This window comes from Strigops habroptila, chromosome 11 (assembly GCF_004027225.2).
Source record: "Strigops habroptila isolate Jane chromosome 11, bStrHab1.2.pri, whole genome shotgun sequence".
Taxonomy (NCBI): domain Eukaryota; kingdom Metazoa; phylum Chordata; class Aves; order Psittaciformes; family Psittacidae; genus Strigops; species Strigops habroptila.
In genome coordinates, this window is record NC_046360.1 from 6,410,037 (window position 1) to 6,423,357 (window position 13,321).

General features: G+C 47.2%; 1 protein-coding gene across 6 annotated transcripts in view; it reads left to right on the forward strand.

The window, feature by feature from the left end:
- The first annotated feature begins 1,475 nt into the window (after nt 1-1,475).
- The window catches only part of ULK1 (unc-51 like autophagy activating kinase 1), an 80,905-nt gene continuing 69,059 nt past the window's right edge, over nt 1,476-13,321 (forward strand). For 4 of the 6 annotated variants that reach the window (XM_030500572.1, XM_030500574.1, XM_030500573.1 and 1 more), the window contains exons 1-4: nt 1,476-1,943; nt 2,152-2,301; nt 3,149-3,241; nt 3,331-3,372. In XM_030500572.1, coding sequence (XP_030356432.1) covers nt 2,212-2,301; nt 3,149-3,241; nt 3,331-3,372 — 225 coding nt within the window. In that variant the 5' untranslated portion in view covers nt 1,476-1,943; nt 2,152-2,211. Of the gene's footprint in view, nt 1,944-2,151; nt 2,302-3,148; nt 3,242-3,330; nt 4,377-5,463; nt 9,339-9,372; nt 9,409-13,321 lie in introns of those variants that run through there. The other 2 variants (XM_030500576.1, XM_030500575.1) reach the window with 2 other exon arrangements.

Sequence of the window (13,321 nt, forward strand, 5' to 3'; positions counted from 1 at the left end):
GCTTGATATTTTGGTTTTTTCAAGTTTGATGTTTGCCATTTTTACTGGTTTCTGTGTTAATTTTTAATTAACCCCTTGTGATCATTGACACAAGCCTGAAATTGTAGACTATGTTGATAGCAGAGGCCTAAAAGTGAGGCTGAAACAAGTAGTTAAGTACCTTGTATTAACAAAGTAATTTTAAAATGAATTTCTGCTGAAATCTCAAAGGTACCTTAGTTTTGTTTTGGTTTAAAGACTACTTCAGCAGATGCTGTTATCAAATTCCTATTGAAGAATATCCTTATCGCTTTTACAGTTCCCACCAAGCATTTAATAACTGCTGGAATTTGAGATGCAAATTACTACCAGTCAGGCTCTGCTACTTTTATATTGGTGCCTGGTATATGCTGTCATTTTCCCACCAACATCTTAAGTGCAGGATGGCACCTGAACACGAGTTATCTAGCAACCAAGGGCAACAGACCACAGGCCAGACGCTGTATCAGTCAGCCACTGCTTTTGTGTAGAAAACAAGGCTGGGAGGTGCTGCTTGGTCCTAGATTTTGCTGAGAACAGTGATTAGTGCAGACACTCAGCATCATGATACTGAATGCCCTCTGTTCCGAGTGTCTGCACAGCCAGTGTGTGCTTGGTATTGCAGTGATGATACACATCGATATATAAAGGTTGATATGGCGCAACTGTGTAAAAAGCAAACTTCAGACTGTGTGAGCAGAGGTGATGCCCATGAGGCACACTGTTCTCTCTGTAGCTGGGATATGATGTTCTCCTTTGGACACTGATAAGGGTGCAGATGAACTGGAGTGAGTGTGCATATGGCCTAGATACCATCATGGCTGGCGGTAGTGGGTTTGGGTAGCCTGGAGGAGGGGACAGGTCAAACGTGTGAGAGGTTCCTGCGACGGAGTGAGTGAGCCGTGGGCCTACACCACAGGGCAAAGCTTGCAGGTTACTGCCCAGCAGCAGTCTGAGGGTGGCCAAACCCTGGCACCAGGGTCTGGCTGGGGAAGGTTTCTCATCACGACATTGATTCCATATTGAGCTCCAGCACTGGGTGTCTAGAAAGGTGTCTCGGAGCAGCTGGGGGCCTGGTTTGCTCCCTCAGAGGAGCCGTGGGCCCTGCCCCTGCAGTGTGTGGAGAAGGGACAGACCCTGGGGAGGAGAGGGGCCATCCTGGGGAGGCGAGAGGGTGCTGCGGATGCCGGGCCCTGTCACGGCTCCTGTGGTGGATTGTTAAACCTTCACCCACACGGACCCATTCCTTCAGCTGCTGGAACAATCCCAAAGGCGGGGAGGGGGGAAGGCAGGATTCTCCCCTCCTCACACCCCATTCCCGACCCCATTCCCATCGCCTGGCCCCACAGCGGACAGCTGGTGCCGTGCGCTCGCTGACTCAGGGCTGGCGCCTTTAAATGTGCCGGGCTCGGTTCCCCCCCGCCTCAGGTGGCGGCCGCCGCCTCCCCCACCGCCGCGCACCGCGCCTGCGCCGCGGCCGCCACTCGCTCTGCCCTGCGCTCCGCTTCGGTCCGCGCTCACACAGCTTTGTCCGGGCCCCACCGGGTGCTGAAGCCCGGGCGTGCGGCGGGACCCCCGCGGTATCCCCTTCCCCAGCCCCGCTGTGTACGAGCAGTCGGGGGTCGCAGAGCGGCCCTTAAGGTGGACTTGGGTTTAAGGTGGACCGCTCCCGTAAGGTGGACTGGGAGTTAAGGTGGATCGCGCTTAAGGTGGACTCTCGGCGAAGCCGCGCCTGCCGGGCGGGGAGGGCCGGGGCTCGGCATGGGGAGCCCCGCCTGAAGCGGCTGCCGGAGGAGCCGCGCCGGGCTGTCCTGAGGAGGAGATGGGGAAGGCCCGCTGCTGAGCAGCCAACTTCTGCCCGGCATCTGACAATGACCAGCTCCCGGCCGTTCTGCGGGAAGAGGCAGCCGATGGACGAGGGCGAGGTGGGGAAGAGGAGCCCGGCGCTGAGCTGCCGTGGGGCTGATAGGAAAGAGGCTTCCCCCCCCGTCAGCCGGCCTCCGGCCCTGGCTGCGCTTTGTGGGGGGGGCGGTGGGGAGGGTGCCCCGTTGTGTTTGGATTGGGAGAGGTTTAGTTTTCTTTAAAGGCAGCTCCTTCACCGCCGCCATCCTCCTCCTCCTCGTCCCTTTGCAGCTCTGAAGCCGTCCCGGCCGCAGCCTCCCCGCCGGCTCCGGGGACCCCCGGCGCAGCGCCATGGAGACGGTGGGAAAGTTTGAGTTCAGCAGGAAGGACCTGATCGGGCATGGAGCCTTCGCCGTCGTCTTCAAAGGCAGGCACAAAGAGGTGAATGATCTCTTCTTGTTCTCCTTTTTTTTTTTCTCCTGCTTTTTATTTATTAGTAGGTTTGGGCCGAGCTGGGCACCACGTCCCGGTCACCCCGTCCCCGCTGGGCTGCGGTGGCTATTCTTAGCCTGAGCATCAGCCCCGGGCTCTGGGGCAGCTCTGGCGGTGGGAGACATATTTATTGTTGTTTATTATTGTTATCGCTGGAGTTTCTTCGGGCGTGTGTCCCCGCGGGACCCGGGCAGGTGCCTTCACCTTGCGGCGGGGCAGAGCAGGACAGATGCCGGCAGCCTGGTGTGGAGGTGTCCACAGAGACCTTCCGCTCGCCAAAAGCGGCCCTTACCTTGAAAACAGGCGAAAAAGACCCCCCCCCCCCCCCGCTGTCTGTGGAGCGTTCAGAGGGCTCTTGCTTTGTTGGGTTTTTTGTGTGTATGTGTGAAGTTTTGTCCTTCTCCACTTAATTTTTCCAAGAGAAGAGGAAATCACTTACTGGTAAATAAACTGAAGCCAATCCGGCAGTGGATTTTCCATTATTAGGGCTTGGGATAAGCCATGGCTCCCACAGTGCGTTATTTCTAGTGATTAAATAAGAGGATAATCGTTGTATAAAGTAGTATCAAAACCCCAAACCTTGGGCTTTTCTCCTTGGTCTGACAAGCATAATTCAGGAAAGGGCAAGTCTGAACAAGTGAGGGACAGGCATTAGGGTATAAAGTGAGAGGCCTTTACCAGTGCTGCGAGACACTTCTTTCGGTAATATTTGTAACCTTTTAAGAGGCTGCTTATCCTAATGTAAATTTCACCATTAATTTACATTTATCTTTGAATTATATATGCTCTCTTTCAGAAACCTGAGCTGGAAGTAGCTGTGAAATGCATTAACAAGAAGAACCTTGCAAAATCTCAAACTCTGCTAGGCAAGGAAATAAAAATACTTAAGGTAAAGGGAGACTGACTTGTTTTCTTCAGTCTTTGTTCTGTATGCCCTTTGTTGCTGCTGGCTAATGGTCTTTGTTTTATTTCTTCTAGGAACTGAAACATGAAAACATCGTTGCCTTGTATGACTTCCAGGTAAATACATTCAATTATGTCAAAGCATTCTGGATTAGGGAGAGGTTGAATGGAGTTTATGGAATTTCAGTTTTTAACGGATGTTTTTTAATCAAATGTGTATTCTGGGGGAAAAAAGTCTCAAGTTGGGGAAGGATAAACACGTCTGAGCAGATCATGTATTAATTGTTGTCTGGACCACAGAACTCTTACACGGTTGAGAGTTGCGGTGGGAGCTTCTGCTCCCAGGATGTTGAAATGCAGTGTGGGGTGAATATGTCTGTGTTGGAAGCTCATAAGTTCTATGTTAGAAATAAAAGTTACAGTAGTTATTCCTGGCATGCCTACCTTTTATTTTCTTTCTCTGGTCTGGATACACTCCCTAGGACAAAGAAATTTTCTTAGGTAATATAAAAATAGTGTGAGCATGACTTTGTAGCATATGATTGTCTTCAGTTCCAGAGGATTTTAATTTGCATTTTTCTGTTGTCCTTGTGGCAATCACTAAGTGTTAAAAATTGCATCAGACATTTTTAGATTATTGTGGTTTCCCACAGTTGCTTTTTCCTTCAAAGTCAGCTCTCAAGATCTAATCTAAGGGACTAAAACTGATCCCCTCTGAACCCCAAGTTATTCAAAGACTTTCATTTTTTTCTCCTTGAATTTTTACTTAGAAAATCCCGCTGGGTCATGGGGCAAGTTTTGTTTGATATTTGGAATGCTTTTTAAAAAGCACTGCAGGATCACAAAGCCTGAAATGGACCCTTCCTGTGCCTGGTTGGAGGGGCTGGCATGAGGGACTCGGTACAGCCTGTGCCGCCCTAAGATCTGATGTTTGTAAGTGAGGGCTGCATGACCGCTGGTCCACCAGACCCTTGCGTGGCCCTGGGGTGGCTTATCTGGCACTGCCTGCCCTGTCCCAGGTATCACGTGTCCTGCAGGCCGCCGTGTTTGTTGACATTCCTCCTTCTCCCATGGATTGGCTCCGGTGGCTTCCGCGTCACCCCAGACACGAGTCCCAGCCGGTTGGTACAGCCTGTTTGCAATGCCTTCTGGGTGCTGTAGTCTGCCTGTCACCCCCGTGCTGCGGCCCCCCCAGGGCTGTGTCACCCACCCTGTCCCCCTCTGCCAGAGCAGGGCGTTAAGGCAAGGTGCTGCAGGGGGCCAGGCACTTGGATGGCGTTTAATGCGTGCCGTGGTTTTGGCGAGAGGTGGATGTGGGGGATTTCAGGCTGCTCTGCGAGGGACGAAAGGCTGCTGGGAACGGGATTGGCTCTTGGAAATATCCTTTGAGTAAGAGGCCAGCTGTGCATTGCTCCTGAAACACCCTTTAGAGCAGGTCTTGCAAAGCAGTGGCTGCCTTCTGCCTGAAGTGTGCTGCAGATCAGCTCAGAGAGTTGGGGAGGTTTCCTCAAGGCGCAGGCCACTTGGGGCATTAGATCTCATGGGGTGTCTTTATTCTCCTCTGTACCTTCTAAATTTACTTAATAACTTTTCAGTTGAGGGAGCGAGTGGCTGCTCCTGTGTTTCCTCTAGAGTTTGCATTTGTATGAAGCATTATGCTGCTGGATTTGCTTACTGCAGATCTTTCAAAACCTTTGTTCATGTTCTGTTCCTCACCCTGCTTCAAGTAACTACTGCTAGGAAGCAGCTTAAAGACATGTCCTGCAAAAGGAGTGATTTCATCACTTCAGCAATGCATTTTTCTCTTTACGTGATGGCAAATGAGCTTTAGTTAAATTGCCTGTATAGCAGCGTAGCCTGGTGAGATATGAGCAAGAAGCTGTGTAAGATACCACAGGACAGGAACTTGAGAATGATCCTGGGCTCAAGGCCTGCCCAGGTATATATTTGGTTACCAGCTTTGTCAGAGTCCTTGTATGACCTGGGTAATTTGATTTATTGGACAAAATGAGATCACTTAAGTAGGATTGGATGTTATATAGTGCTACCAGGGTGTGGAGTCTCCTCTGGTGTGAGGTGATCGGTCATCAGACACAGCCTGATGCGGTCCACCCACAAAGGCTGTGTGTGTAATGTGTCTTGAGTGCTTGGCCTTGCTCTGAGTCTGCTCAGGAGCTGTATGACAGTGAATTATCTGCAAAGGTACAAGTGCAGTGCTGTGGAAGGCTGGCTTCTGCACACTTTTCCTTTCTTTGTGGAAAAGACTACTTGTTACTCACCTTGTTCCTCTGATACAAGATCAGTTGCTTCATTCAGAGCTGCATATATATTTACCCTCAAAAATGTCATGGTTGCAGTTACCTGAGCCCTTACTTTCTAAAAACTGAAGACATTTATTCTTGTATTACAACATCAAAGAGCAAAAAGGAAAAAATATTTCCTGTGAATCTTAATGTTGCCCTGTAGCTTTGTCTGTTGCTGTGTCTTGTGTTGTCCCTTCCTCTGCACTGCCTGTCAACAGTGACTTTAACTTTTACTCACATGTTCCCTACAAACAAGGAAATGGTTGCCAAAACCACAGAGGCTGTAAGCAAGTGATTACACCCGATGATGCTTTCGTTTGCATTTTCCTCGTTAAAAGCTAATGCTAACCAGGCCTCAGACAACTCAAGATTTTTGGTGTAATGCTGGATTTGCCCCAGGCAGACGCTTGCAGTGCTGATATTTAATACTGACAGCAGCTCTCACCCTGGCACACTTATTTTATCCTTCAAATCCAGGAAAATTGCTGCGTTACTTCTCATTTCATAGATCTTTCTGATACTTGTTCATAAATAATGACAAAATAAGCTTCCTAGAAATAAACGATACTGGTGAATGTTTAATGAATAAAAGTGCAGTGTCTGGACTTTTATAGATCCCCTCACTGGAGCCCTAAGAGCAGCATCATTACATGAGAATGGCTCACAAAATGAAATATGCATATTCCCATTATTATGTGCTCAAGTATTAATGAGAGGTACTGTGAATAGTCTAGGAGCCTAATGCTAGAGCCCCTGCTCAAAAAGGGGATAAATCATTGTATTGCATTTTTGGAATTACTGTCTGTTTAGTACCTGTATGGAGTTGTGGTATGGATATTTCCTAGGCACAGGAGATGTTTGGCATAAAGTAAAAACTGTATTCCACCATATGTAGAGTACATTAGTTGCTACTGAACAATCCCTGACTCCACAGCTGGTTTGGGGTCTCCAGACTGCAGCGGTCAAAGGGAGTGCAGCAGTCTAGAGGGACATCTGGATACCAGAAGTCTTTACTCTGGAGACGGATAAATAATTCATGTTCCTTAAGGTGGAAGTTAATGACAACAAGGATACAAGTTATGGTTTCTGTCGGATGAGGACTTGGTCTGGAAATGAGGTTTCTTGGAACACTGATTTCCGAAACCCTGAGCATCAGCTCAGCTCTTCACACATGTTGACTGAAAGCTTAGCAGCATGTTGTCTGGTGTATGGACTTGCTTTGGTTTCTTTTGTGACTCAAGGTATTGAATCTGAATCTGTGATCAGAGGCCACTTGATTAGCTAAGGGGGTTCAGTGGTAGGAAGGTAACTCTTGAACTTGTCAGATCCTGGGAGCACTGTGCACTAAACAGCTTCTTCCAGCACTAGGAAGAAGTAGGTTCTTAAGTGAATGTAACTAAGATCGCTGGAGCAATGGGAGGTTCTGGGTATGTTTTCTTCCCTGTGCTGTGCCAGCTGCGCAGGGAATGTTGGTTGAATATGTGACAACCAAAGCTCTCACATGTGGCTGTGTTGGTGCTAGAGCAGAAAATCTGCTATTCCTGGACATAAATCACACTTTGGATATTAGATAGCGTTTTCCTATGTGAAATAGGAAGAAGGATTATTTCACTGGCACGTTTTCTCCTCGTGTGCTGTGATCTGAGCTTGCTTCTTAAAGCAGCCTAGTTATAACTGTGCTTGTGTGGGTATCTGGTGTTTTAGGGATTTGTTGGTGGCTTTTTCCTCCAGTTTTTGCATGGGTAGGATGGACTGGTTATAGAAACATGCAGGGCACTGTGCTGCTAAGTTTCTGGTTCAGCCTATCTTACCTGAGGATCTGCTTTCCATAATTTTTTGTCAAGTTGGCTTATTGTACTCATCAGCTCAGGATGAGCTTACAGTAATGCTTAACTCGTGCAGTACAGACTCACCAGCAATACCTCTGCTGGGGTGACTGTGTCGCCTGGAGCTCCTGGAGACAAAGAACAGCGAGTCCTTGCAGTGCAGTTTTTCTTGGGCACATGGATTAAGGCATGGGTGGCAGAACAAATACTTCTCAGTTTAATGATCAGTCACCCTGGGCTGGTCTTGAGAGCCAGGTAACAACAGCCTTGTTCTATTGTTGCTATATAGAAAGTCCTCGTGATCAGTAGGACTATGGCTGTTGGGCTGTGATATTCTGTTGTGCTCTCTGCACCATCACCTTTTTCTGACACGGAGCCTTTAGCTGCTAATCCATGTGTTGTGTACGTGCCTCCTGCTGTCCCTTGGGACCTCCATAGCTCTGTGTACAGCAGTGTCCTCTGGTGTGCCCTCCAGCACTGCTCGCTTCTGCTGCAGCACTTTGCCGATGAGTGTGATGCCGGATGAATCAGTGTTGCTGCAGTGTCACCTCCTTGCCTCGCCACCTCTCGTGCCACCTAATGCAGAATCTTCTGCTGCTCGGGCACTGCTGTTCGGGTGCCCCATCTTGGGAGCACCACTGTGACACTTGGAATGACTAAGGAGGCACTCTGTGTCTGGGAGTTCACACTCCTGAGGTCAGGCTGCCTGCCTGGTTAAATCCTGTTTTAATTCCATCCCCGAGCGAAGCTGGCGAGCTGCCTGGTGAGTGGGTGTAAAGTGCAGGCTTCTCTCAACTGCCAAGCAATTCTCTTTCTGTTTGCGCTGTGGACAAGAATGGGGTGTCTGCTATCCTGCTCCGTCAGCATCCTCACATCTGTTGAAGGGAATCACTGTTACTGAAGACTGGATCTGGCTTAATTTAGAGCTAGAAGGGGACAAGGACAAAAAAACCCCAGCCACCCCCTGCCTGTAGTTTCGTAGAATGAGGCTTGAGAGTTTAGTGGGTCAAAATGGCTATGTTCATGCAGGAGAGAGAATGTTATAGTCTTGAACTTCAGTTTAATGTTGGCTTCACTAGCAGAGTACCCCACTGTGCAGGTCACAGAAACATCTAGCAAATGTTGACCACTAAATATAGACGTCAGAGGAGTCATGGGCTTTTTTTAGAGGGAGTTGTCGCATTTCTGAAATTATGATCACTGTTCTACTCATCCTGTGTGTAAAGCACATACCTGTGTTCCTCTCACATGATTAAGATGTCATGGAAGAGCTGGCGACGTGGAAGTTAATAGCCTCTGAAGTGCCTGTGGAAGGTAGCATTACTCAGACTGTAATGACAGAGTAAGGAATGTTTCCCAGGAGTAATCAGAAACTGGTAGGCTGTTGTGTTTGCAGTTTGACAGCAAAGTTCTGGTAACGGCTGAGGTGCTATTTGTGCTGCTCTTCTTGAAACTCCATCACTGTTTCCATTAGTAAAATTTCCATAGTTTAAATCCTTGTGATGACTGAATGCATTTGGTTGGAGTGTGCAAAGCAAGGAGGTGGAGATGTGTAAAATGGATGGGAAGAGGTGTTTCCTGATCTGTGGCTGGATGGGATTGAATTCAGATTGAGAACCACTGTTTGAATTTTTCAAGTCCAAACCAAAGCTCAATTAGAAGATTTCATTTTGTGGCTGGACTGGACTTGCCCCTAAACTGTGGAACTGCAATAAAACCATGTGTTTCAAAAGCTCATCTTAATGCTCAAGCATGTGAAGAGAATTGAGGATACAGTGCACTTTGTGTCTTCCTTTCTTCCACTCCCTTTCCTGCACCTCCTGCCTTCCTGCTTGTTGATACCAAACTAAAAAGCTTTTGCACAACAGGCAGAGTAGCAAACAGCAGACATAAGGGTGGTGGTGGTAGGAATCTGGACTGGATGGCTCTGGTTTGCCTTGGGGAAACTCCTAGAGAAGCTCTAGGAGTTTCTCTAGGAGAAACACCAGAGAAGCTCTGGTCCTCTGGTGTGTGTCCTGCCTGAGGTAAACTGCCTTCATCACATGGCAGGCGGTGAGACACAGTGGGAAATGAGACACTAAACACAGGGGTGGTCAGCAGAGGTGGTGGTCTTTGGTCTGCAAAGTCAAGGAGAGGGGTTTGGTTTGGTTTTGTTTTCAAAATAAATACAGACTTTTTTTGCTTATTGGTTGATGGGGTGGGTTTTTTTCTGTTTGTGTTTTTTTCCCATTACTCATGTTTCATGTAGCAATAGTAAATGGCAGACTTCATGGAAAGCGAATGGGTGATGTGGTCTTCCAAAGCAATGTTTCTTAGGTACAGGCATAAACATACTTTGCTTAAGAGAAGCCATCTTAATTGTCTTTAGCTGTTAAGGTCACTTTCCGAGAAATGTAATAAATGTCCACAGCAGTATCCAGGGAAAAACTCCACCAAGAGATACTATAGAACCTCTTTTGTGCTTAGTGTATAGCGAAGAGGTGCTTTAGCTGTGTGATGTTTCCTGCTTTATGATGTGCAAGCCTTAACATAAAGAGGTGCTCTCAAAATGCAAAGTGAGACTCTCAAAGCTGCATTTGTTTATTAAGCAAGGTTATTTCAAGGGGGACTGATAGAAATGAATCAAATTCTGCATCACTGGTTGCTTAGGGCAGTCATTCTGTCTGGCTGCAGGATCACCTGGCTTGTCTCCTAGCATCAGAACAACAGGAGGAATTAGGTCAGCTGAGCTGGCACACTAGAGATCAACCAGACAGCGTGGTTCCCATGGGGGAAATGAAAGATGCAGGATTCTAAATCACTAGAGAACCTATTTAGCAAAGGGTCTCACATCCCCAGGAAGGGGAGGCCTCCCAGCTGGGTCAGTAAGTGCTGGTAACCCAGACTGTGAGAGCTGCTGGGATGGGAAACCCCACGGATCACAGCAGAGGATGAGGTGGTGTCAGCAGGGCTGAGACAGCTCCCTGGGGCTGCTGGGTGGGTTTGGAGCACAAGGGCTGTGTCTGCTGCTCAGTGGCGCTGTGCACGTGGGCACTGGGGCTGCTCTCTCGTGGGAGGCTTCTTCATTTGCAGTATTTTTGTCATTTAGTTGGCATTTGTAACCAGTGTGCTAAATATGTTTAAAACATCCTCAGTTCTTTTCAGCTGTTACATACTGCAGATTCAAGCCCATGTTACTCTGGCTTTCCACTCTTAAATTAAGATCATTTTTATTTGAATGAAAACCCATGCTTTTTTCTTCTAACTCCTTGTTAGAATGCCTTTATGGTATGTGTTTGTTTTCTTAAATCTGGTACATGAAGTATGAAATTAATGGATGTAAAAGAGAAGACTTGCAAAGGCCAGTCAGTCATGCAGCTGCCATAGAAAACCCCGAGGAGATTGGGCTTCTAATGTCCAAGAGTTGCCTAAAAAACATCTCCTGCAGGGTATTGGATTGAGTTTGGGGTATACCTTTTAAAAAGCCAAGCTGTTCTTAACTTTATTAGTAGAACTACATTGATAGGTTCTAAAAATCAAACTTCCAGACTGTCACTTTGCTTGTATTTGCACGTATGTCAGTGAGCGTGTGATTGAAACATTCACTCTTACAGCCTGCCTTATTGTCCACCTCATCCCACAGCACTCCCCCACTACTCCTGCTCTTTGGGCAGGCTCATAAAATGCAACGTTACGGTATGCAAGGATTTCATTCCAGTACATGTGACTGAGCTTAAGGTAATGGGGAATTCAAGCAGAAATGTTCATTTTATAATATGACTCTGATGCAGAAAGGAGATGAGGAATAAATACACAAAAGCAAATCGGATTGTGAATATTTTTATCATTGTTTTTAGAATTCTGAAGTTTACCCTTGATGGGATGAACATAGTGCATTGCCATTTGCAAAGAAGAGCTTGCTGTTGGCAAATGGGTTACTGCTTCTTTCCACTCCATATTGGAAAGTCCAGCCTTTTCAGGATTCTTCTGCTTTTTTCCTCCATAGTCTTACCCTGGCTGGGCTGCTGTAGCTGCTGCACACAGATATGACCCATGCTGTGTGCTCTCGAGCAGTAATGCCTCCCGAGGATCTGGCAGCTGGGGGCACACACTGGTATAGGTGGTGCAGCATTACCCCCAGATGAACATGACTGCTCTAAGAAGTGATTACTTTCAGTGTCCCAGCAGCATGAGTCTTCAATTTGCTCTGAAGTGTTTTTGGCATTGCCTTGAAGCTCTGTGACCTGTGAAACCTGCCACTTTGTCTCCATACTCTTATTATGACATTATTCCTATACTTTGGTTTCTGTGGTTAGGCTGAGGTGCAGCTCTCGGCTTTGACTTGCTGTATGTGTTGCTGTGCAGAGGCACAGTCTGCCTCTGAAGGAGAGTCATGTTTTCCTGTCTGAGCTCTCTGCAGGTGCTGTAGCCATCAGTCATCCAGCAAGTGCATTGAAGCTCAGGGCTTTGATCGAGGCCTGCAGTGAGCTTATGTGAAGCCAGCAGCAGAATGCCCCGTCGCTGGGGCTAGAGCTAGGGGAGGAGAAGGGAACAGAGCTGGGGCTGGGTTGAAGGAAGCTGCAGAAGTCTCATGTCCAGTGGAAGGGATGGTGAAGCTTCTTCAGGTCATGTGAAGATTGGGCTGCTTTTCCAGCTGTCCTACCATTTGTCTGTGGTGGTATTGGCTACCTGGCAAACATCAGCTCCACAGACATGACATTGTGTTGTTTGTTTTTTAATGTCATGCAGTCAGACTTTAGGACCATTGCCAGGGGGATAGGAAATACTTTCCCTCCCTTCCTGAAGCCTGTGTAGAACCAGAGGATAACTTTCCTGCTGTTTTTAATCTCTGAAGTACAACCTGTCCTAAAACAACTCATCTGTTTTATAAGCAGAGAATACCGTAGTGCCTGGAATGGGGTATCATTGGCCCTTGGAATCATTGTTACTCTGGTCCTACAGAAGTCTGCCTGCTGTGAGGCTTGCAATGAACCACCTCTGTGCTGCAGGGCCTCCCTTCTGCTTGCCCTGTGCTTCTGCACTGCTGCTCTGCATCCTGGAGCCAGCTGACAGGTCTGTAGGAAGCAGAATGCAGTCAAGAGCCAATGCAAAAGTCTGTGGGCCTCTCTGGGTCTTGCTTCTTATGCTTATTCTCTGGGATCTACACTAAGAAATTATTCTTCTGGGAAGTTAAAGATCTTCTGACTGTGGTAATAATGCTTTCCAGTCAGTAGCAAGTTTTATTGCTGGACCTGGATTATCCAAAATAGACAAAGATAATGAGTAGATATTAGGAAGAAGTTTTAAATTAGGTAGGGGGGGTTGGAACTAGATGATCTTTAAGGTCTCTTGCAACCCAAACAATTCTATGATTCTCTGATGATTGTATTTGTTGCTTGCGTATCACCTCCCGGACCATACTTAAATGTGACTGCTACCGTAGATTGAGACCTATCACTTCCAGTGTAGCCTATACACAAGAGGAAAGGTGCTGCTGCTTCCTTATAATGTGCTAACTCTCTTGGTGCAGGACCTCACTGGCTGCATGTCTTGAATCCCAGAAGTCTGTCCTAAAATGTGCTTTTGTCTGGCTGTGAAGCTGTGTCTGGGTTTGAGAAACATTTTGTGGTATTGTACGTCTCTGCAGAGGAGATTATACTCCAGTAAATGAGTAGTTTCCCTTTTCTCCTTTTCTTCCTTCATCTGAGTTAATTTTTGTCTCCTGAATTGGATACTTGCTTGAAATGTTCCTGAATTCCTTATTGGTAAGATTCAGAGGAGTGAAGAGAACAAGGGCCAGAGAACAGAGAAACACATTCAGCTCCAAGACATGTTTTTCCTTGCATGAGGTCGAAAGGCATGTAAATATCTTCTAGCTCTTTTCTTTAGATCTCTTTTCCAAAGAGTGAGCATTGATAGGTGCTCCAGCAATTCACATTGATGTTACTATTGTCTTTT